Below are 24,479 nucleotides of genomic sequence, written 5' to 3' on the forward strand. Positions count from 1 at the left end.
CATTCGGGTTCTAATTACAAATCAGGTTATCATATGGAACATTTTGTCTTATTGTGTATAATCCCCTATGAGAAATGCAAGATGTCAGTATCTTCAATAGCTGGTGGATGAGCGCTTGTTTGGCTGACAGCCATTTCTCCAAACCCCTCCATCTACGAGCGCTTGGTTCGCTGAGCACTCATCTGTTTTCTATGGGGAAAGTGGAAAAAGCTGCTATCAAACCGCTCTGGTAGCGACAACTTATCCCCAGGGACAACATGATCTCCCATTCCCTCACAATCTATCAGGTAAAAGTCTGGACTCCCCCATATATGTGATAAGTTGCCCAGTCCTGCCAAAATTGATGCATCACTGTAATCTACCACAATCATTATGCAACACTCAATGATATTCTGACCATCTTAGCCCAAAGCTTGTGGCTCACCTGAACTCGCCCTGCAATTTTTGATCACATAAGTTTCTTCAGCACAAAAAGTTGTCTCATTCCAAAAATAATTTACCTTCTCATGATTTCTAAACTAATTATACATCCATGCAAAACTTACACTTATTTTATTATTTGACCTCCGCGAGTGCATAGGACCTTCACAGGCATTGATATTTTCCCATCTAGAAGGTCTGGGAACAAAATGAAAAACATCGAATCTTGTAGAGCAAAAAATTCTCTTCCAAATAGAACAAAAATGAAAAAAAAATAAAAATGGAGTACATTCCGATTTTCGCCTTTGAAAAAGGGAAAAATTTGCAAAAAAGTGTTTTTTGCCATTTTTGACTCATGGTATCTTAAGAGCTATGCATCCTTTTGGGTCCATAATGGGAATAATGAGAAACATTTCTATGGAGTACACATTGATAAATTCAGAGCTGAGTTGGATTGCATTGATTATGAGTTATTACTGCTTAAAATATGAGTTTTATTTTGCGCGATAGAATTTTTCAGCTACTTTGACATGCAATGGTGGCAGAATGATGATAAGAGTGGCAGTCTGAGGAGCTGAGCTGGATTCAGCACCAAAAGTTCTCCTAGTGTGTGAAGTTTCATTGCTCTAGAGTCATTGGAACTGGCTTGGCAATGGATTGAAATCGCCACTTTTTTCAGGTTGCGCGCTGTAATCACATGACAACCCCCTAGATTAAGACCTGTAGCTCGTGAACCAAAGCACTTTGAAGCCTAATATTCTGGCTATCTTAGTTTAGGGTCAGGGTCTATCTTTGTGCAAAGTTTCATTGAAATCTGAGATGGTCGACCGGGAGCGTTGGTTGAACTGACATGGAATGACCCTCATGCAATTTTCTCGCCAGGGTGAAGCTAGCCTAAACCGGATAAAACATTTCTGTATTATGTTTTCTCCCTTTATTAGCATGATGAATGATAAACTACAATTTTAGTACCTGCTTCAAAACAAGCCATGTTGCATCCTTTGCCTTAGTTTCCCCAAAAATAAGACTTAGTCTGATTTTTCATTCTTTGCAGGGAGTCTTGAAATGTAGGCCCTACCCCAGAAATAGGTCCTAGTTACATTTCATTTAAAAAAAGTCAATAGGAATACATTACCCAGCAGACTTGGTCCAGGTCCTTTGCGCTGCTCTCCAGAGTGGTTCCTGCAGTCCTTGACCACCCACACAGGATCACTTTCTGATAATCATTAATCCCGCCGCCACGAAACAATGGCTTTGAATAGTGTTGAGCGCTGAGCAGCGCTCAAAGAACGAATCACAGCCATTGCTTTGAGGAGGTGGGATTTATGTATTCCCTAGCCAGGAAGTAATCCTGTGTGGGTGGCCAAGAACTGCGGAAATCACGTCGGGGCTCTGAAAAAAGCAACAGAAAAGACCTGAATAGAGCCTGCAGGGTAAATAAGACATTCTCTGAAAATAAGTCCTAGCGCCTCTTTTGGGGCAAAAATTATTATAAGACCCGGTTTTAGTTTTGGGGAAACAGTATTTGGTCAATGCAGTGAAGATTGTATGCATAGTAAATAAAAGTGCGACGTGTGTAACATTTTTGTGATTTTCATTGCTTCCTACAAAACCATTCTAGGGATGAGTGGTTTACAAGAAGGATCTATAATATGAGTGACTGCTGGCTTGGCCATCCTACAGCATGGATAGTGGGGTCACATTATCAGTCTCCTGTCCAATTTAGATGTGATGACAGTCATCTAAACGACTGCATGAGCGCTGATGTCACCGCTAAGGTAATTAGCATTCGTGAAGAGCATCTAGACTGACATACTTAACCGCTGGATCGTGGATTTCTCACTCAGCGCTTCACCTCCTGGTAAAGAATCCTGCGATCCACCAATTTTTTTTAATGCTGACTAAAAGTCACTGATAACGAATAGTAAATGATTAATTTGTTGCATTTACACTGGACAATTATTGTTTAAATGCATTAATTTGAACGAATTTTGAGTGATAATCATCCTGTGTAAATGGCCCTTCAGTTATGCTTTAGATAAATAATAAATGCTCCCCAACCGGGGGGGTTGGGAGGCTTTCTCGTTTCCAGCAATGGCTTCCCAACTGTGACAGCTGTAAATATTGGACTCTCTTGGCAGAAATATATTATTGTAACATCGTTTTTTTAAAGGGTTTTTTGAAAGAAATTGAAGTTCAGAGAAAATTGTGGAGATGATGTCCCTAGCAAATAATATGGGCACCACTTTTTTTTTTGGAGAGGGGGGGGGGGGGGGGAGAGAAGGGGATGTTAGTTTAAAGTTTAGACACTGGTGTGCTGTGGAATGTTACTTTACTTTTTAAGCTCTAATGCCCACGGCCGGAGGAGTTCAGCGGCACTTCACCGCAGCTATTAGGTTCTATTGAACCTAATAGCTGAATGTTCACAGCGTGAAATTACCCGCAGCATGTCCTATTTGCTGCAGGAATACGCGTGGACGGCTTCCATTGTAGTCAATAGAAGCCAGCCATCACACTATGCTTCCGCTGTAGCACAGCGAAAGTATAGCAAGAATAAGTGCCCCGCCCACCGCGTCATATGACGTTGCCGGAGCGTCATGTTGGAGCTGCGCAGCGGATTGGGAGGCGAGTATGGGGTCTTTGGGGGAGCGCCGTGATGGACTCTGCTGCAGTATTCTGCTTGCGGAGCTAGTCATGGATGTGGGCATGAGCCCTAATACAGCAATGTTTAATTTCCTTGGTGGAGTTCTTATATAGAGCACTCAGTCCCGTAGAAGGTGAACCCTTTCTAAAGTATTCTTCCACAAGGGAAGAATCTCTGGTGATCAGCTGATTCCTGCAAGCCCGGATCCTAAAAACAGGATCCATAACTCATATGTGAGCATCATTGGAGCCAAATCATCAGTGCTATAATGGTATCTAATGGTGCTGTGCAGACCCCATTGGCTTTAGCGTCGTCCATTCAGCTCCCGTTATAACGTCAGGCACTTTCCAGGATGCAACCACACTGCATGCGGGGTTATTGGTTCCTGGATGTTAACAGAAATCAGTGACGGGGCTCTGAATGAAACCGTAGCCTTGTGACTGGATTATCACTTCACATAAATAACAAGGACATGACAATGTCTAATAGATTTTATTCCATAACAATAATGTTCTTTGGCATTCAGTGGTAAGTATCTTTTATCCAGATATATTTTAGCGACACAAACAGTTAAAAAATAACACAACAAGTTCTTTAAAACAACCCCTACCCTAAGAAAAACTGTAATAATGACTTATTCTTAAGCTTCCAGTGTTGTTACTTTGTGCAAATTGGCTCTCTCAGTGTTTTGGGAAAACATTAATGTACATTACATATAGCAGAGACATAGAAAACACAACACACACTACATAAAGTGCCCCGTATTCACAAGTGTGCATTTCCCAGTAAATTGGACAAAACAGTTAAAGCTGAATATTTTCAGTCAAGTGGAAAATCCATTAAAATCCATAAAAGCCGATAACTAATCTCAGGTTAGTGCAATAAGTGTAACAGCTGGCTTATTAACCTTTCACAGACCAATTATTTTTTTGTTGTTTTTGTAAACTATTGATCCAATTTAGGAACATTGGCACGTAAAAGGTTAATGCCGTTCAATAGTTAAAAGAAGTTATCCAGCCTTTAAAAATTGATGGCCTACCCTAAGAATAAGCTGTCAATATCTAAATCAGTGTGGGTTCCCTACTTGGGACCCCCACTGATTAGCTGACTGAAGGAACAACAGTGCTTGTGCGAGTGTAGCATCCCCTTCACGGTTTACATCGGAGCAGGATGCCGTTCATAGAACGGCCGCTACAAATAATACAACATTCTGAGTACAAACTACAGGCTCGTCCTTATGGAGTGAATGGGATGCGCCTGCAGTACTCTGAACGGACACTACAAATAATACAGCGTTTTGAGAATGAACAGGATCGTGCTCAGATCTAAACACTGAAAAAGTTGCAGCACGAGTGCAAAAGCCCCTTCAATCAGCTGATGGGTAAGCTTGCCGAGTAGCGGACCCCCATCAATCAGGCAGTGTTGATATCATTACCTACAAAAAAGAAAAAAGTTCTTAAAAGGACCTTTAAAAGTAAAAGTTGGCAGGGAGTGGGCCACTTTATCAGGAGCCTTTCCGAACAACTTTGTCTGCAGTGGAGACCAGGCAAGCCAAGTCCCATTCCTGTTAGTTCCCAGCTAGAGGTTGGTGGGACAAGTAGAAGATGGGAGTTCTTTTACCCGTGTTTTTTTTTTTCTTTTGGGGGGGGGGGGGGGGAGGAGTACTCTCAACAAGCCCAAAGTAAGTCTTAGGCCTTATTCAGAAGTCTGTATAATGGGTGCATGTATTTTATAGACAGACACTCTATTGCCTATGAGGCTATTCAGATTAGCCATCTTTCTCACACACTGGCGCATAGGCTGTAATACTGGCTGTCCCACCATCATGTAGGTCTAGCTGAAGGGATGCTATGGACAAAGGTCTCTCGCCGCAAACCACATCTGCCTGTGCTCAGATGCTCTTCTGCAACCAGAGATATCTCAGGTATATACGGAGCAGTGACCACATTTATTCCACATACTGATGTATCATCTAGAATACTGAAAAATGTCCATTTGAATAAAAAGAAGAAATTCTCAACCACAACATAGATGACTAGCTGAATTGGGCAACGTATAGCCAACTTAATGGCCTCTTGAGAAAGAGAACTTCAGTAGAGGTCTTTAAAAGGGTTGTCCTCTCTAGACAGCCTTTACTTGCTAGACGGGTTCATTGATAATAGACTAATCAAAAAGCATCCCCTGCTGGGACCCTCCAGGGATCAGCTATGATCTGTGAGGAAACATGGCAGTAAGTGTTCAGTTTCCCTGCAGTGCCCCCACAGGACAAAATCATACGCTAGGGCCTTTTACATGGAACCATTCTAAAAAATAAAAAAAATAAAAATAAAAAGTTGTTGGCTTGTGTGAATATAGTTTACCGTAAACATGGCCAACGATTGAGTGACAAACGATAATTTGTTCGCTTATCGTTTATTTTATGCAGGAATGAAAATCATTGCTCGCATGTAAACAGCGATCTTTCAGTCATTCGCATTCACCATTACAGTGAATGATCGAGCAAACGCAATGTAAGCAGTTTATCTGCATGTATAAACAGCCTCATGGAAACAATTTAGACCGGAGCCTTACAAAGTGCTCATTCACATCAATGGGTTATGTGTAATGCAGGACAGAACGGCTTCTCCGGAGCTCCAGATGCTCTGCCCAAGAGATGAGGATCCTGAACAGGTGACCCCTCTTAACCCAGAAGTCCTTTATAGGGTATTGGAGAAAGACTTTTGTAAACCAGAAAACCCCTTTAAGAACCGGAGCTAAAGGCAAGAAATGAGCAGCAGGATTCTAACACTTCCGGCCAACTACTGGCTGCGTTTTGCAGTAGTCTGTAGGGGGTCTATGTGCCCCTGACCACATATAAGCGGTAAGATCTATACCTCGAGAGGGTGTCCAGAAAAAGTCAATACTAATGCAATTATAGTAGAAAATTGCTAGAAGTGCCGTCTCTTACTATTTAGTGAGAAGCCTAGCTCCAGCGCTACACTGACATGCAGATTTTTTTTCCCATCGGATGGTTTCGTGTTGGAAAGAAGGTACAAAAGTAAACAAAATCCATAAAAAGAAAATTGCTTAAAAAAGGACAAGTGCTTAAAATATTACTTTAAAAATACACAAAACTGTAGGCCAACAGTTAGGTACTGCTTTACATAACGTCTCATTGAAGAGGTCGCTTACAAAAACCTACTTTGAAATAAAAGTATTTAGGCATTACCGGTGGTGGAGCTGCAGGAGTATGCATGGGTTCCCGCACAGGTTACAGCAGCGAGATCCCCTTCTTAACTCCCGCTGTCCCAGCTCTACAGCACAGGCTGCGTACAACGTAAGGCCAGGGGGATTTAGTTTCCATTGTAAATAGTCAGAGATAGTGTGATTTGACATGCAGTCTTGATGTGTAAACACGTAAATGTTGTACTCATGGAGGATACAGTTGTTAGATAATAATACACTTTATAAAGTGCATCCTTCCATAACATCGTGGCCTCTTGTACCAGCAGTAACCGTTTTGTTGGGTGTATTCCCCAGGTCGTTGCTAGATACTGATGCTGTGAGCTTCCGCTAGGCGTCGGATTAGAAACATTTTATCTCTGCTTGCCTAAAAGACCAAAAAACACAGAAAACTACTTAGTGCACAACACAGAGATGATCGTTACATCGTCATCATTGTACTTCATACATAGCCATTGCTTACCATGGCCAGCTGCTCCTGCAACTGCTCCACCGCTTTCTTATGGGCACCAGCCAGAGCGATGAAGTAGAACATGACCAAGCTGTAGAGAAAGAACACAGGATCTTCTAGTACACTTACTACTCATATTCTTCCTCTGTTCTAGACTACCATTATGCTATGGCCATTGCTGCGACTTAGTGATGTACCATGTCATGGCTGCCATCGGACATTGTAGTCAACGCTATAGACGAGGTGTTACAGTGCGCTAGTCATAACACGGGCCAGTGGGATGCCAGCAGTGAGGGGTGCAGAACTAATGCAACCATTAACCCTTTCCAATCCACTGTCTGACCTCCAAAGACATTGTGGTTTAAGGCTGTACAGCTCCGATGTTGGAAGACATCCATTGGGGGTTCTCTTACTGTAGATTGCCAGCCTCCCTGCTGTCGGAGCCTATCCAACATGTCACCTCATGCAGTACTGGCTTTAGCCAGCATGTAGCGCCGTTGTATAACATCAGAAAAAGAGTAAGCCCCCTAGGAAAACCAGGATACAAATTGGATTGGAAAGGGTTAAATGACAGTCACAAGCTACTGGTCTCCTCTCGCTGAAATATATAATCAGCGTTGGGAGATGCAATATCACACAATGCGCACAACACCCAAGACCATTCCTACAGATCCCTATGTGTTACCAGGACCGCCCTGTCTAATGCCGCATCCCCCATTATGGACTAAACGTTTCGCTGGGGATGCAGCCGGTTCATCGCGAGAGTGTCACTGTCAGCAGGGTGGAGATTAGAGGACATTGTGCAGTGCTTTGGCCATGAAACCCAGAGTGCAACTGCATAAACAGACATTTTTCTGTCCAAAGCATGGACTCAATGGATATACTCTTCCACCTTGGCCGGCACAGTACAGGAGGTTAACTACAGCCTCGTCCCAGAAAACGCCTATCAAAGAAATTCTCCAGCCAAAACGGCAGTTTTATACCTGGAGGCTCTCTATGGATGAATCTCCAATAAATTGACACTTTGTTCATGAGATATTGCAGTCCTGAGAATGTAAACTTTTACAATTCTTTTGCACACAATGAAAAAAGAAAAGTTTTGAATCCAGCATCCTAGAAGTAACATACAGGTAAAAACGCTTTGGAAAACCTACCATGTGAGCAGGAAAAATGGAACGGCAAAAGACTCGGAGGAAAGGATGTAAATGGTGGTCTTCAGGCCATGTGGAAAGGTTTTCACAGTATCCGGTACGATATCCCAGGAGGTGTTGTAATTGATGAAGGGGCCGCATGCTTTCGATGCGTTTAAACTGCGGGATAGAAGACATACGTTTTGTTTCACGTACTGCATGGACATAGTCTGCAGGTGTGGAAGTAAAAGGTCCTACTTACTAGGCTATGCCAACACCCACAGGAATGCAGGCAAGGATGAGGCCGATCAGTAGTATCACCAGGAAAAAGAAGTTGGAGCTCGAAGCACGGAAAGGTCTTGTCGCGGGTCTACAGTTTTCCATCAAAGTAATCTGTGGTGACGGAAGTGATGGGGAAGAGTGAACACAAAAAATAACCAACAGCCATTCTGTAGAAATCCATCCGTGTTTAAGGAGTTTACTAAATCAAACTAAATGATTAACACAACCTTCTCCAGACCACTCCGCCACTCACAAAGCCAACGATGTACCTTTTTAATCACATTACTCGTCCTCCTCTGTTCGCCACCACTCAACCGCTTTACTTACAGCGGCAGCTTCTGATCGTGGTGGTTTCCACTTCCTCTCCCGTTTACAACTCATGAGCCCTTATGCTGGCTTTTCTTCCAGCGCAAGAGATGTCCTAGTCCCTCTTCAACTATGCCATATAATTCTGCCCATTACTCTCTAGTTCATTTGGCAGTTGGCGCATGCGCGGTATTAGATGCTGTGTGCCCAGGACAGAGCAAGCAGCATTCACACCCTGGAATTTGCATGAAAAGGACGTTCAAAACGCTGCAGTAATTGCGGTAAAAAATGGATATGTGAGAGTGGCCTAAGGGTGGAAGTAGCGTCTGCGTTCCATCTGGGATGGGGGTGTGTACCAAATAATGGAGAATATAATACATTACTAATAAAAATAGGGCAAATAGAATACACAGAAAAAGAGGATAAAAGTAAGAGGGCAAAGACCTTTATGAAAATGAAATGGGGGTGGCCCCTTTCAATGCCACAGGAAGCTGGCAAAAGAATGACGAGTTTCCTGACCATTCAGGCAACTGAGGCTGAAGCCCATGTCAAAACCTTCCTGGAGAAAAAAGTGCATGGGATGAAAACCTAGCTTTTATCACAGTCTGGATGACTGGTTCAGTAAAACCACGCGGCCTGAAGGAAAAAATAAAATATATAGGAAACCGGCTGGAGAAGTGCACCGTATTAGGAACTGTCCCACAGATACAAAAAAAAGGGGCACTGGCATACGAGGGGAGGAGAGACCACCCTAAGAGAGGGCGTGGGGAAGAAAGCTGGGCTTTAAATAACCAGACGATCCATTTAAGGATACACTGTACGTAATCCCCAGGTTTTGCCGTTTTGATCACTTACCTTTTTAACATAGAATATTATAAAATATTTCATAGTTGCTATAGCTGGAAGGAGTGGGGAGTAGAAAGCTCCGATCCAGCAGATTGTTTGTCCGTACACAAGCTCCAGTACATTCTGAGGGATCTCAAACTCCTGCTGACCCCACCACTTTAATGGCTTCCATGACAGATTGGTCACCAGTAACCTAAAAGATAGAGAGCAGTTAGGACTCCATCAGGCGGTCATCAGGTTGTAGGCTTGCAGCCCTCTCCTCATCTGTGCAGAGACAGCAGCCGCATGGCCCCTGAGGACAAAGCTTTTTACCAGTTCTCCCTTGTGTTCTTGGTTGGGGCTAGAGGATAAAACTTTGTGTGCTTGTAATATATGTAAATCACTGTCGTAAGTTCAAAAGGCAATAAACGTTCTCAATGTGCCGAGGTCCCAAGACTGGTTCCAGAACACATTTAGTCAAACCAGCACTGGTTTTGTCCAGTCTTCCGGCCGCCATGCAGAAAAGCACATCGGAGCAGAAACCAGGAATGGTATTTGGATGGCACCATAGGGTGAATATAAGAGATCCCAGTCTCACATAGTTGCCGTTCCTGTCTTTTAGGCCGAGCTCACAAGGCCATATGCATAAAACCCTGCAGGAGTCACAGAAGGGTTTAGCTGTTATGGAGCCGGCCTATCGCTGCATATTGCAGATACTGTACTGCGCATTACAGCATATCTCACGCACACCATCACACGCAGTCTTCCTGGTTATTCTTTTTAGTTTAACGCTTCCTGCACTGTCGCTTTGCAACAGCGCGTATATACGGCGCCCACACACAATGTAATTGCATATGGGCGGATTATGTGACCTCAGGGAACATTGGGCTTTCTTGCGCGTAGTAGGCTACAAAATAGATCATGCTGCCTCCTTTAATTGTGCTCTCATATTACACAATGCTTTCACGCAAATGTAAGCGATACAGCGTATGGCAATGTATTTGACCACCTGCGTATCACATGCACGAACATTGTGTGTGTAATACACGGTGATGTTACGCTCGTGTGAGCCCAGCCTAAGGCCTCATATCCACGGAGAAAATCAGGCCCGCCGCGGATTCTCCATGCAGAATCCCGCAGCGGGTCCCTCCTTTCCCGGGAACATGAGGCCTGAAAATAGGAATAAACTCACCTGTCCTTGACGCTGTGTGTCTCCCCTCCATCGCGGCCAGATCTTCTTTCTTCAGCCCAGTGGATGTGCTCGGCCCGCGGGCAGCGTGCCGCACGCATGCGCCGGGCACATCCGCCGGGCTGAAGAAAGATGATCCGGCCGCGACGGAGGGGAGACACACAGCGTCAAGGACAGGTGAGTTTAATTATGGTACGGGTCTCCTGCGGATCCGGACGGCTTCCATAGGCCTCAATAGAAGCCTGAGGGAGCCGTCACCGCGGGAGCCCCACACTAAAATGGAGCATGTCCATTTTTTTTCCCGCACGCGGATCCGTGCCTGAGGGGAAAAATGACGTCCGCAGGTACTTAACTACATGCGGGTGTCCAATGCATCCCTATGGGGCGCAGATCCGAGTGCGGGAAAAACGCTGCGGATTTTAACCCCGTGGACATTAGGCCTTACACTGGATATAATAGCGCAGTCAGTTAACCTAGGGTCTTGACTCGCAGACAACCACTGATGCCATCTTGGTAAAGGTCTTAACAAGTCTATATGCTGAATGATGTTAACAGAAACGAAGACCAAGCATTTCGGCCATACAGGAAGTGACTGGCAGCTGCCCGTCCCTTCATTCTATGGTAATAAACATGCAGGTATCCTGAAGGTGCTCATGCGCAATAGTCTACATTCACATCTCTGTCGTGGTTGCCGATTATAACAGAAGCCACAACGTTGGCCCCAAAGGCAACTAATGGGCCACACTGTCTTATGAGGGGTTTTATGGGTTCTTTGATGGGAAAATAAATCACTGCGTGCAGTTCTGTTTAGCTCGTGAAAAAAAGAAACACACACACACCAAAATCTGCCATGGAAGCACTGATGTAGATACGAACAGAGCCTTAGATGTAAGTTGGCGGAACCAACCAACTTTATAGTGTGTATGTGGGTGTCCAGATTCTCACCCAATGGCAAGTGTCCAGAGAAATAAGGGGCATACTGGAGGTTATCATGCCCATTCCTTTGTTCCCGAGAGGGATAATCAATCCTCTGTCGGAGGAGTCAGGCAGTGGCTTATTCTCCTCTTCTCAATGAAAACACTTGTATGCTTGACCGAGTGTTCGACCAACAGCTATCCAAGGTGCATGGTCAGCTTAAGTAAAAGCATAAGTGAAGAAGCAGATGAATTGAATAAAAGAAAAAAAGACTTACTTTCTTGGAAACTCTACAAATATGGTCACTGCCAAAATTATTAAAAAGTCAAAGATCATCAGCTTGTACATTTCCTGTCCAACATTGGTTTCCCAACACTGTGCAAAAAGACAAAAATAATTCAGATCTAGCGAGAGGTATAACATTAGTACATACTCACACATTAAAAAAGGACCAACAAGAAATGTCCTCTTATACAAAACTATGCTAAGAAGAGATCAGTGCTGAAGTATGGCACAGTCAATAAGCAGATGCAGTTTAGCAGTCGGCTCTCTGGGGACCTGGTCTGGTTGGAGTAAAACCAACCTGCGAGTAGATGCATTATGGAGGGTAGATTTGTCAGCGTCGACACTCAATTTTACTGGCAAAGCAATTTGCTTATCTCCAGTCTGCAGAGATTTTCTGAATGGGGTTGAATTCAACACCAAGCAAAGCTCCCGGACTAAGGCTGGGTTCACACAGGGCGGATTTGCCGCGGGTTTTCCGTTGCGGTTTTGCCGCAGAAGAACTGCTTCTGTGGCAAAACCGCTTCAAAGGTTAATTTGGGCTTGTGGATTTTGCTGCGGAAAAATCCGCAAGCGTTTTTTTCCGCAGCGCTTTTTTACTTTTTGCCGTGTATTTGGTGCAGTCTTGGCTGCGTCCATAGAGGTCTATGGACAAAAAAGTGCTGCGGAAAAGACCAAAGAATGGACATGCTGCATCTTTTAAAATCGCGCTGCAGTTGCATTTCCGCACTGCGGCTGTGCGGGAAAAAAAATCCGTCCTCTGAGAACAGCTGTTTGGCAAAACTCATTTGTGCTGCATTGCACTGCAAACGCAGTGGTTTTGCCGCAGTGCGGATATGCAACGGCAATCCGCGGCAAATCCGCCCTGTATGAACCCAGCCTAAAGCTGTACAGTGTCCGTAATCCCAGCGCTCAGATCCCCGTGAATCATGAAAAGCACATGCACCACATATTATATAGTTAGAGGAGGACTTACCGCATAGTCTTTATGGTTATATCCACAAGGCTCACAAGACTGTCTTGAGCAGAGAGCAATTTTAGTCCATAGAGAGACAAGCAGTACAGCAATGCTGGCCAACCGAACAAACACACACCTGAAAGAGTCACAAACCAGGTACAACAATATTAGCTACCGATCATACAGTCCTGGTCAAACGTTTTGAGCCCGATGCAAATGATAGTTTTCACAAAGTTGTCGGCTTCCGTTTGTGGCAATTTACATTAGTTCTAGATTGTTTATGAAGAATGATCAGACAAAAAACAATGAATTGCAATTATTCCTGCCATGAAAATAACTTAAATCACAAAAACCCCATTACCACCGAATTTCAGCCTTTGCACAAAATGACCCGCTAACATTATTTCAGTGATCTTCTCATTAGCTTAGGTAGAAAGTTTTAATGGAGGACAAGGCGGCTGACATCACTCTGAATTATAAGAGCAGACTGGTTGCTTTAAAATGGGGATGGTGCTTGAAATCATAGTTGTCTTCTGCTAACCATGGTTACCTCCAAGGAAACACATGCAGTCATCACTGCTTTGCATCAAAAGGACTTTACAGGCAAGAACATTGTGGCTTGAAAGATTGCCACTAAAGCAATTATTTATTGGATCATAAAAGAACTTTCAGGAAAGAGGTTCAATTGCTGTGAAGAAGACTTCAGTGCACCCAAAACAAGGCCAGAAAATGCCAGGACCATTTCCTAAAGAGGATTCAGCTACAGGTTTGGTTCAACACCAGTACAGAGGTCCCTCAGGAATGGCAGCAGGCAAGTGACAGTGCAGCCGCACACACAGCGAGATGAAGCCTTGTGGAGGCTGCCTGGGGTCAAGAAGGGCAGCAAAGAAGCCGCTTTCTCCGAGAAAATCATTAAGAACAGACTGACATTCTGCAGAAAGTACAGGGATTGGACTGCAGAGCACTGGGGTAAAGGGATTTCCTCAAATGATCAATCCTCAAAAAGTGGTCTGAAACAAAAACACAGACTGAGATAAACTCCAAGCACCAATCAGGCAATAATGGGCTGACATCAGTAAGATTTGGCCCAGAAGCCCAGATCCAGCATGGCAGGGCGAATTGCATTGGTCTTGGAAAAAAGGAAGTCAACTCTGTAATTGTTGAGTCTTTGCCTAAACTTGATGCATTTGTCACTAAAAGTTTAAGAACTTATGAAATGCCTATAATTGTACTGACTAAACATCTGACTAAAAGATCTAAAAAGCAGTGAAACAGCAACTTTGTTAAAACCTAAATTTGTGTCAGTCTCAAAACTTTTGGCCATATATTCCACGAGGTGAAGTTGCAGACCCCAGAGCAGTCTCACCTTTTAAGGGGTTTTCGTCATCTCTTAAGGTGATCGTATATAACTAATATATGCTGGGATCTGCAGGGACCCTGCGGATTAAGGGGCTCCAACACTGGTTTAGTGGCTGCTCAGGGAACTGCAGTACAGCACTATCACTCAAATTGCATGGTGGATATATAAGTTTTATCTTGATGCTTGTTTTTATGTTTCCATATCTGTATAACTGGAAAATGTTATGAGTGAAACATGATGTTATTGCAATGGTAATGAAGATCACCTATTTTGCATTATACTTGTATGATTTTTCTTGAAAATCAAATAAAAACTATTTTGGAAGAAATTGCATGGTGGATGTTGGATGGCTGGTAACACAGTTGTGTTACTGGTGTCATGTCATCATAAAAGGAAGAGGTTCACGCACCTGATAAGAGTAAAGCGGATCTCAAACGCAGGAGAATAGTCTTCATATCGTACAATATTTTCAAAGACGATTGGAGTGATAAAGTTTGCAATTGTGATTACAATAGATGGAAGATACTCCACTACAAGACTGAGCCTGTCATCCATCTGAGCGTTCATCTAGAAATAGGGCACAAGAGAAATATACTTGTTAATGTCGTCTCATTCTGAGGGCTGTATACCTTGTATAAACGACTGCGCTCGCATCACCGCTAAGGTCGTTAGCACTCGCGCAGAGAGTTTACAGGCAGAGAACAGGACTGGATCGCGGGCTTCTCGCTCACCTTCTATGTGAAGCTTCAAGTTAGCAATAACGAGAAGTGGACAAATGATCAACAACTTTTTTGCGTTTACACGGGACAACTATCACTTTATTTTGTGCGTTTGAATGAATTTTGAGCGCCAGTCGTCCTGTGTAAATGGTCCTTTACTGTTGCGTTTACACTGATAGGTCTCCTGGTCCACAATCCCAAGTATTTGGAGGGACGTCCCGGGGTTAAAGCCCTCGTAGGGCTATGAATATCCAAATAGATTTAAATAGCAAAAAAGTACCCCCACGCTCCAGAACCAAGACACCGATAATAAACTAATATTTTACTTTATTGCAACGCATTTCGGCGGTACATAGCCGCCTTTCTCAAGCAATACATCAATTTACAAACATACATCTTTTTCAAGTAAGACTAATTTGTTTGTGTTTATAAACACACGATCACGGAGGACGCCGTATCTCGGCGCCATCTTGGCATCATGAGGTCATCATGTAACGCTATAAGCTTCATATAGCATCACATGATGACCTCATGATGCCAAGATACGTCGTCCTCCATGATCGTGTGTTTGTAAGTAAGACTAATTTGTTTGTGTTTATAAAGATGTATGTTTGTAAATTGATGTATTGCTTGAGAAAGGCGGCTATGTACTGCCGAAACGCGTTGCAATAAAGTAAAATATTAGTTTATTATCGGTGTCTTGGTTCTGGAGCGCGGGGGTACTTTTTTGCTATTTAAATCTATTTGGATATCTGAAACACACAAACTGTTGTTCCTTAGCACGGATTGGCTATAAACAGCAGAGGACCATTTCCAGCATGACTGCTGTCTAAGAAAAACAGAAAGAGAAAAGGCTGCAGTGGGGTAAAAAAAAAAAAAAAAAAAGGCGCAAAAATTGTATGAGCAAGTAGTAGAAAAACATCTCCTGGTCGGATGAATCCAGATTTGTTGCACAGTGCTGATGGGAGGTCATAAATTGGCACAAGCAGCATGAATTGATGAACCCTTGCTGTCAGCTGGTCAGAGCATGTCAGCACCTCCATCTAATTTTCAGCAACTACAAGATGTTTCCTGTCCGCAGGGGCCAATATTCCTGCAGAACAATTTCAACACCTGATGGAATTTGTTTAATGACGAATTGCTGCAGTTCTAAAGGCCAAAGGAGGTTCAAAGAGGGGGGGGGTCTCTAATCAAGAGACCATTCAGTGTATTTCCTGCACCACCATCATCAAGCTAACTAGTTGGACATGATATTTAGCCTATCCAGTATGGACCCCACGAAGGGTAGAAAGACTACACAATTGATGGGTACAGCCCATGGATTAGTTGTGTGTGATGCTTGAAGGGGCTACATGAATGGAGTAAACATGGCATCAATCCCGTGAGCACAAGCTCTAATCAGAGTAGGGCACGACATCTGATCACTCTTCATTATCCTAGCAGCCGTGCCTGGATACTCACAGTAATGCTATAGTCTTGTGAATAGCTTGTAGCCAAGTAGACCGCATAGAAGCAGCACCCCAAAACTGAAATGACAATCAGGTTTAGGAAAATTCTCAATAAATAGATTCTGATTGTTTCTCGCTGCGTTCGCTTCTCCTTCCGGTGCCGCAATCTTTCTTCTGCCAAATCAGTCTGTAGGGGAAAAAAACAAGACAATTTTCTAAATATCTATAATTATTTAATTGGACAGTTGCATTAGGGCAAGGGAAACACTGTCTGGTGCCACAAGCATCCCAAATCCTGCCTGCCTGCTGTGACCAATTGTACGGTCACTCATTGGTGGCATGGGTGTGCATGGTTTGGCTGCAGTGAGCAGCCACACATTGCGGCTTCACTGCCACTGAGAGAACTGGGTTGATGGATAAAAAGGGGTTGTGGCGAGTTATAAAGATATCCCCTATCATCAGAATAAATTTATAATTAGTGGGACCCCCAATGATGCCAAGAATAGGGGTCCTGAAGGTCCCCACATGAATGTAGTGGAGGTAATGCATGCATGCTGCTCCAGTCATGTCAATGGGAGTGTCAGCAATCTCCAAAGCTCCTGGAAATGAATGGAGCTGGGGCCTGCAAGTGCAACCTCCGGCCCATTTGTACTAAGACATCCAGGGTCCTCGGTCTCAGGATTGGTGGGAAACAGCGATCAGACCTCCACTAATCATAAAGTCATCCTGTGGATAGGAGACAACTTTATAACTTGGCAACATCCCTTTAAACATTTCCTTGGAAGCAGTTGATACAGATTTAGATTTATTTTTTTGGCAAAAGTTAGGGGTCATTTAATCAGGATGATTGTCGTTCAGAATTGTTCAAATTCCCATGATCCTGTTCACGGCTGTCTGCTTACTGTGAACGGAGGCCAGTGGTGGGAGAGCGCTTCCTGGCCTGCCAATCCAATTTGTATCCTGGTTTTCCTAGGGGGCTTACTCTTTTTCTGCCGTTATACAACGGCGCTATCTGTTGGCTAAAGCCAGTACTGCATGAGGTGACACGTTGGATAGGCTCCGACAGCAGAGAGGCTGGCAATATACAGTAAGAGAACCCTGACAGACGTCTTCCAACATCAGAGCTGTACAGCCTTAAATCCTAATGTCTTCAGACGTCAGACAGTGGATTGGAAAGTGTTAAAATAGTTTACATTTTTGATCATATGCTTGCTCACTCGATGGTTGGCAGTGTACCAGTGAATGTGAACAACTGAACGATCATGGTTTACATTTATCGACTTAAGAGGGAGTGAACAATGATTTTTAGGTCTGTGAAAAATAAGCACCGTGTGAATTATCGTCTGTCGTTGATTGGTTGGCCTGTTTACACTGAAGGATTATCGATCAAAAACAATTTTGAACATGATAACTGCTCTGTGTAAACAGGCCCTAATGGTGACCGTCACGGTGAAGATTTGCAGGCAAGTATTTAGGTTGTAGTGGAAGGATAAATATAGTTAAAAATACACGTCTATATATATTTTTTGCCCCCTCCCAAGCAATCCATGCATTTTACTTAATGGGTTGTCCCAGAAAAATATTATACTTACATGCAGCACATAAATTACAACATTTTAGTATTTACACCTATTACAAAAAACTGCTTCTATCCACAGATATTCCAGGCCAAAATGTTAAAATAGCGCCACCTGCTGCTTCTACTGTGTCCACCTCAGTAATGGTTCTAAGGAGGCCACAGTTGCTCTGTTTTGCTTCCCTCTCTGCTTCACTGGATACGTGGCAGGATCTCCTCTGATGTCGGAAGAGATGCTGAGCGAGTGTAAGAGAGGCAGCGTTACTGCCGAGAAGCAAGACAGAGTTGGGGTGACCAACTTGGATCATTTACCAAGGTGGACCAGATACAGAACGGCTCTTTAATAGATACAGCAGGTGGCGCTATTCTAATACCAGTCCTGGAATATCTGGGGATAGAAACTTTTCTGTAATAAGTGGAAATACAAACAAGGTTTTTAATTATGGGCTGGATGTAACTGTAAATAATATTTTCCTGTTTTGCCGTCATCAGCAACACGTGGCAACAGGGAGTGGATCGCAAACTAAGACGAAGGGAGGCTGCCAGTGGCCAGAGCCTGAGGGATTTTCCAGCACATAAAGGTTATTTAGTCAAGAAAGTAAATAGCAGTTGTAATAGTTATTACTAGAGATGAGCGAGCGTACTCGGATAAGCACTACTCGCTCGAGTAATTTGCTTTATCCGAGTATCGCTGTGCTCGTCCCTGAAGATTCGGGTGCCGGCACGGAGCGGGGAGCTGCAGGGGAGAGCGGGGAGGAACGGAGGTAAGATCTTTCTCTTCCTCTCTCCCGCCCGCTCTCCCCTGCTCCCCGCTGCGACTCACCTGTCAGCCGCAGCGGCACCCGAATCTTCAGACCCGAGCACAGCGATACTCGGATAAAGCACATTACTCGAGCGAGTAGTGCTTTTCCGAGTACGCTCGCTCATCTCTAATTATAACACCGACCATTATATAAAAACAAAAAAAAAAAAAAACAGTTGTTTGAAAAGTCAGTTACCATGTAGCCATGGTTTAGCATGTCAAAATGTAATGAGACTAGAGATGAGCGAGCGTACTCGCTAAGGCAAACCACTCGAGCAAGTAGTGCCTTATTCGAGTACCTGCAGGGGGCGGGGAGATCTCTCTCACCCTCTCCCCCCCCCCCCCCCCCCGCTCCCCCCTGCTCACCACCGCAACTCACCGCTCTCCCCCGCCGGCACCCGCATCTTTAAAGACAAGCGGGCAGGTACTCACATAAGGCACTACTCGCTCGAGCAGTTTGCCTTATCGAGTATGCTCGCTCATCTCTAAATGAGACCACGATGCAGTCTATCAGCACATAGAGGCTGGATGGCTACAAGCCGCTCACCTTCAGCTCATGCAGCAGACTGCTGTGCTTCAGTCGGGCGTAGTACTGGTCCTTAATACAGAAATCCCAGCCAGCAAATACTTTATTGCAGAAGCTCTGAAATCTCTCTTCATCACTGACAAGGTTATGCTTAAAACCTTCCACCGCCCTGGAAAGAACGCAAAGTGTCAAAATCTACATGTAGTCATTTTAATCCACCTCTGTGTACCACTCACCCAAAACGAAAAAAAGGGGTTTGGTACCGCACTGAATCATGGACTATCTGCCAGAAGCCAGAAGTAGAGAGGAGTTTTTCCTTTAGCGATGTGATCTGGCAGTGGGCCGTGCCATCCGGGTGCGTAATGTACACTGTGAATTACTTTACAATGGGCTTCATGTGTGAAGAGAAGAAGAGCAGCTGTTCAGTGGGTTAAGGTCGTGCAGGGCAAAAAGTGGTCTGATCTCAAAGGTAAAATATGACCCATCTGTAAAACAGCAGAACCTCCATCTCCCAGCATCTTGTCATGGTCTAAAGACCCATTTTAGCCCCATTTACATGAAACGTTTATCGCTCAAAGTCCGCTCAAACAATGTCTTTTGAGCGATAATCGTTGCATGTAAAGAATTTTATGTTGATTTTAAGATCCATAGTTCGGCCGGCCAGCTGATATCAGTGCTCACAGAAATAGCGGTCCCTGCTAACGTGGTTTTCAGCTGCTGGAGAACAATGGAGCTGTATGCAGATAACACACCACACACTGTTCTCTGCATACAGCTCAGGGAGGCTCATTTACATGCAAATGAAGCCAATAAGCTACTAATGGGCATTAGCGCCCATTAGCAGCTTAGGCAAAATGATCGCTCAAATTGTCACTCTATCTTTTGGACACATTTTGAGTGGTCATCTTTGCATGTAAATGGGGCTTTACACCTAATTATCAATCAAAATTCATTCAAACAAATGAATTAGAGAGCTGCTCATTAAGTGCAAATGCAAAAAAACAAAACAAAAAAAACCTCACTATTAGTTTGCGGTAGTTTATAGCTGACTGATAGTTTTCCTCTGACTATTGTTGGCTTCTTGTTGTATGTAAACACTCCCCACTACACATAAAAGGTGAAGCGCTGAGCAAGAAGTCAGCGATGTCTTTTAGTCTAAATGCTCTGCACAAGCGCTGATGACCTTAGCGGTATATTAGTCTCCCTCTGGACTGAACAGTTTATAGAAAACACAGCTCTACATTCAGATTACGTGCAGTCTGTAGAGGGATCACAGCTAGTTACTCAACAACAACTCTGTGTGCAGTAAGCTACCTGCCCCCCCTTCCCCCCCCGAAAGTCCCAGAATAAAAGGAGCGGCGGTCAAGCATGCATGCATGCTACCCCTCCATTCATTCCAAAGGGACTACCAGAGATCGGGGAGGTAAAGCCCCATATTTCTGGCAGTCCCACTGAAATGAACGGTGCGGCATTCCATTCATTCTGTCACTTTCTGGACTTCCGTTCTCAGGATCGGTGGGGATCCCAGCAGTCAAATCCCTTTTTCCCTATCTTGTGGACAGGGGCAACCTTTCAATGGAGGCAGAACTGCTAAAAGGGCATGTCCAGAAGTAGCGTAAATGCCAATTTTCCACCACAAGCAATACTAAGGGCTTAAACACACAGGTGCATACGCAAAATACGCTCCCTGCAGTGTACCTGCGCATGAACCAGTGAAGCGTTTTTGTTTTTTTAATTGCGCAAAAGAAAAAAAAAGCCGAAAGATAGGGCAAGACCCATCTTTTCTCGCACATATAAAACATCTGTGGCAGAAAGATAAGGCAAGTCCCAATTTTTCTTGCACGTGGAATATCACGCCCGTGAGAACGAAGCGATTGAAAATTACAGCTGCAAAAAGCTCTGCAAACACTGTCATGTGTTTAAGCCCTGAGGGTGATATCTGGTGCAATTATACTGCACTTCTGCACCAAAATCCACAACAGAAAATGACAGCAATTGGTGCCGTTTTTGCCGCTGCAGATTTCCCCGATTCGCCATGTCTGGCCACACCTTAACTGCGGCCCAGCATTGATACATAAAAACGGATTGAATGTCTTCTACAAAACATCAAAATGAATACATTAATAAAACGTTACCTTTTTACGATCCAGAAGATGCTTAACAGCAAGTAGACAATGGTGACTAGAACATAGGCCAGTGGGAGACTATACTTAAAGCTGTATACAGTGACGGAGTCTATGGTGTAAAATCCATAGAACAGGTAAGTGAGCTCAAGGAAACCCTGAAAGACAAGAAGATTGGCAGAGTGAAATTACTACTAGTTGTCAGACGGTTACCAGGGGCGTAACTAAAGAAAGGCTCAGGGGCCCGGGTGCACAAGTTCAGCTGGGGTCCCTTGCCCTCCATTTGTACCCGTACACATACCTAAACCGCACTGCAAACAGCTGCAAAATACATTTACATACACGATCTAGCCTCTTGGCGTAAGCTTTCTAAACAGGACTAATTTCCTGGACTACGTGAAAATTTGTTTGAAGCCCCTTAGGCTGGGTTCATGGTTTTTGTTGCATTTTTGAACCACAATTAGGCCACTCTCACACGTGTTCCACACGAAACCACAGCATTGGGTGATGAAGTGCATTAAAAAAAATAAAAAATAAATAAAAAACCAGGACCCACACACCCCAGGATAACTAGAGGCAAACAGAACAAATTTGAATGGAAAGGATTGCCAGGTCAGTCTTCCCCCCCCCCCTCTCCTCCCCCTGCCTATCCATCTTATACTACTCTTCTAACTCTACTTCTCTCTTACTCGTTACCTTACTCTAGATTCTGCTAGAGTCATACTTGACAATTATACCACCTTTTATATTAAGTTGACAATACTAAATGGTTCATAGAAAATCTCAAAGGTGTATTGTATTGATTGCAACCAAGAACCAGACAGAAGGTAGTTAATAACAGTTCATTGTTAATAATACAAAAGTGATTTGATGCTGTAATGCGGCCAGAGTTGCTGGCCCCTGATGATACATGCTTTATCTTTGTTAAAATGAAAATTGAATAAAATACATTTTGAACCATAAAAAAAAAAAAAAAAAAAAAAAAAGGGAAAACGCAGAAAAATAAAACAGACCGTTCGAGCGCAGGTCTACAAGGCCTGAAGTTGAAGTTTAATGGGATTGTTGTATCGCGATTAGTGCGGCGCTTAGGACAGCACGCTAATCGCGGTAAAAACTAGTCGGTGTGAGAGCGGCCTTAAAATAACATTAAAAACGCATGTGGATTTAAACAATACATGTGTTTTGTTTTTTTATTTTAAACTACATGCATGTTTTTTGCGTGTAAAGGGTGCAAACCTTTACTGGAAATACCCAGGTTATACCAGCATGGCAATATCACTATAAAACATCTCCTGTATACAGGGTTATTGACCATGCTGGGGTAAGGCCTGCTTCACATCTGTGTTGGAACCACCGGCCAGAGATTCCGTCACAGATCCGTCCCAAAGCATTGCATGCAGCGCTTCTTCCTCCATCCAAAAGCAGGCAGACCCCATTATAGTCAATGGAGTCCGCCCAGCGCTGTCCGGTTACGTAGAGACGGAGCTGTTTGACTGTGGGGATTCCCCTTTCCTGTTCTCCGAATGGAGCAGAAAAGTATAATGCCCAACGCAGGTGTGAAGACAGCCCAACCTGGATATCTAATGTATATATGTGTACAGCTGCCATCCATACTAATACTACGGTAGAAATGCATATCCGTCTGTTACCGTTTCATGGCTGAACCGATTTTGGTGAAATTGGCTAGGTTTTATCCTGACAATTTATAGAGTTTTCTAGGGAGCGCGACAAAACAGATTTGGTGATGCGCAGATTCAGCAGCGAGGGGAATAGAGTGAACATCATAAGCTGTGCCTACACAAACGGGCAGACGACATTGCACACGTGTGCAATTACTAAGCTAGCAGGGATACCACGCGTTGCCCGGGATTTAAACTTGAACCGAAGACACATTAACAGGAATTGCGATTTTAAAGAAAACCTGTGCTGCCCAGAGCAAGCAATCACAGCACAGCTTTCATTTTACCATAGTATAAGCAATACCAACCAATCACAGCGCAGCTTTCTTTTTTATGTTTCAATGTGCAGCAAAACACAGATTAGATAAGAACATTCCATGCGGATGAAGTGGTGGGTAACAAGCTAGTAAGCTATACATCCTGTATATAGGGAGATCAGCCATGCTGGTATACCCTGGGCCAGGTTTCCCCAGCATGCTCCATATCACTATATACAGGATGCATAGCTTATACCAGCTGTACACATAATTATATACAGGAGATATCCAGGTTAGGCCATTTGCACACAGCAGAGAAAATTGTGCAAGATTTGTGCGTTACGAGACACACAAATCTTTCCCACGTATGAACCACATTCTTTTGAATACACATGAGCGATTTTTTTTCCCTGTATCGCACCTCGAGGGTGGAAACATCTTTGGGTATGCCCTCACATCACCCACTGTTTTCAATGCGTGTGGTGGCAGCTACGCACCAAGTGTTAGGTGCGCGCAGTGTGAGTTTTCCCCATTGAAGGTAATGGGAGAAGCTCCGCGATCCTTCACCACAGATGATCGCCATTTCCCCGACGTAATGCGAGGTGGTTTTGATATAAAGACGCCTCGTACCTGCTGGAAGTCACATGCTGGCGAGCACGATATCGGGCTGCGATTCATGATCCGATATCACACCTGATCGTGTGAAGTTAGCCTTATGTGAGCATGGTCCATATCAGTGTATACGGAGGTTCATCCCTCCGTATATAGTGATATGGACCATGCCTGTATAGCCTGGAGATCTGTATATAATTATATAGGTATAGCTGGTATAAGTTATACCAGCTATACATAATTTGATGTACTATACTTACCACCGCGTGTACTCTTCCCCGGTCTCCTCCTCCGCTCTCAGACACTCACACAGCCAACAGTGCGATGATAGACTGCAATTGTGATTGGTCACAGCTGCAGTCTATCAGTGGAAGGGAGGAGCATGCGCCCAGGGAGTCTGCAGCCTGTAATCGGCTGCGGGCTCCCCAGTAACACCCCACCCTCTTTTAGTACCACCCACAACCAGCTTGCAGCAATGAAACGGCATATGGCAGGGGGCCCATGGGCCCCCGTCTGCTAAGGGACTGTGTCACAATTGCGTCCCTAGCGGTATGCCACTGATTGCTACCCAGAAGCGCTTATTCACACCTTGTAGTTCCTACCACTTTCTACATTGTAACTTTAAGGGGATGTACATTTGTAAACGATTGATGACCTATCTGCAGGATAGATCATTGATAGCAGATTGGTAGGGAGGGGGGGGGGGGCGTTCAGCGCCACGGGCCTCTGGCTATGAGTGTTTCTTCGGGTGAA

At 44.1% G+C, this 24,479-nt stretch overlaps 1 protein-coding gene across 2 annotated transcripts in view; it reads right to left on the reverse strand.

Moving 5' to 3' along the window:
• Window positions 1–3,537: 3,537 nt before the first annotated feature.
• Window positions 3,538–24,479, reverse strand: part of TMC7 (transmembrane channel like 7) — a 42,698-nt gene continuing 21,756 nt past the window's right edge. For both annotated transcript variants that reach the window (XM_066576250.1, XM_066576249.1), the window contains 11 exons: window positions 21,191–21,336; window positions 19,077–19,224; window positions 16,165–16,338; window positions 14,394–14,551; window positions 12,643–12,760; window positions 11,662–11,759; window positions 9,311–9,494; window positions 8,130–8,260; window positions 7,892–8,047; window positions 6,750–6,828; window positions 3,538–6,653 (listed from right to left, as the gene is read on the reverse strand). In XM_066576250.1, coding sequence (XP_066432347.1) covers window positions 6,591–6,653; window positions 6,750–6,828; window positions 7,892–8,047; window positions 8,130–8,260; window positions 9,311–9,494; window positions 11,662–11,759; window positions 12,643–12,760; window positions 14,394–14,551; window positions 16,165–16,338; window positions 19,077–19,224; window positions 21,191–21,336 — 1,455 coding nt within the window. In that variant the 3' untranslated portion in view covers window positions 3,538–6,590. The remainder of the gene's footprint in view (window positions 6,654–6,749; window positions 6,829–7,891; window positions 8,048–8,129; window positions 8,261–9,310; window positions 9,495–11,661; window positions 11,760–12,642; window positions 12,761–14,393; window positions 14,552–16,164; window positions 16,339–19,076; window positions 19,225–21,190; window positions 21,337–24,479) is intronic.

This window comes from Eleutherodactylus coqui, chromosome 8 (genome assembly GCF_035609145.1).
Source record: "Eleutherodactylus coqui strain aEleCoq1 chromosome 8, aEleCoq1.hap1, whole genome shotgun sequence".
In the NCBI taxonomy this organism is placed as follows: Eukaryota; Metazoa; Chordata; class Amphibia; order Anura; family Eleutherodactylidae; genus Eleutherodactylus; species Eleutherodactylus coqui.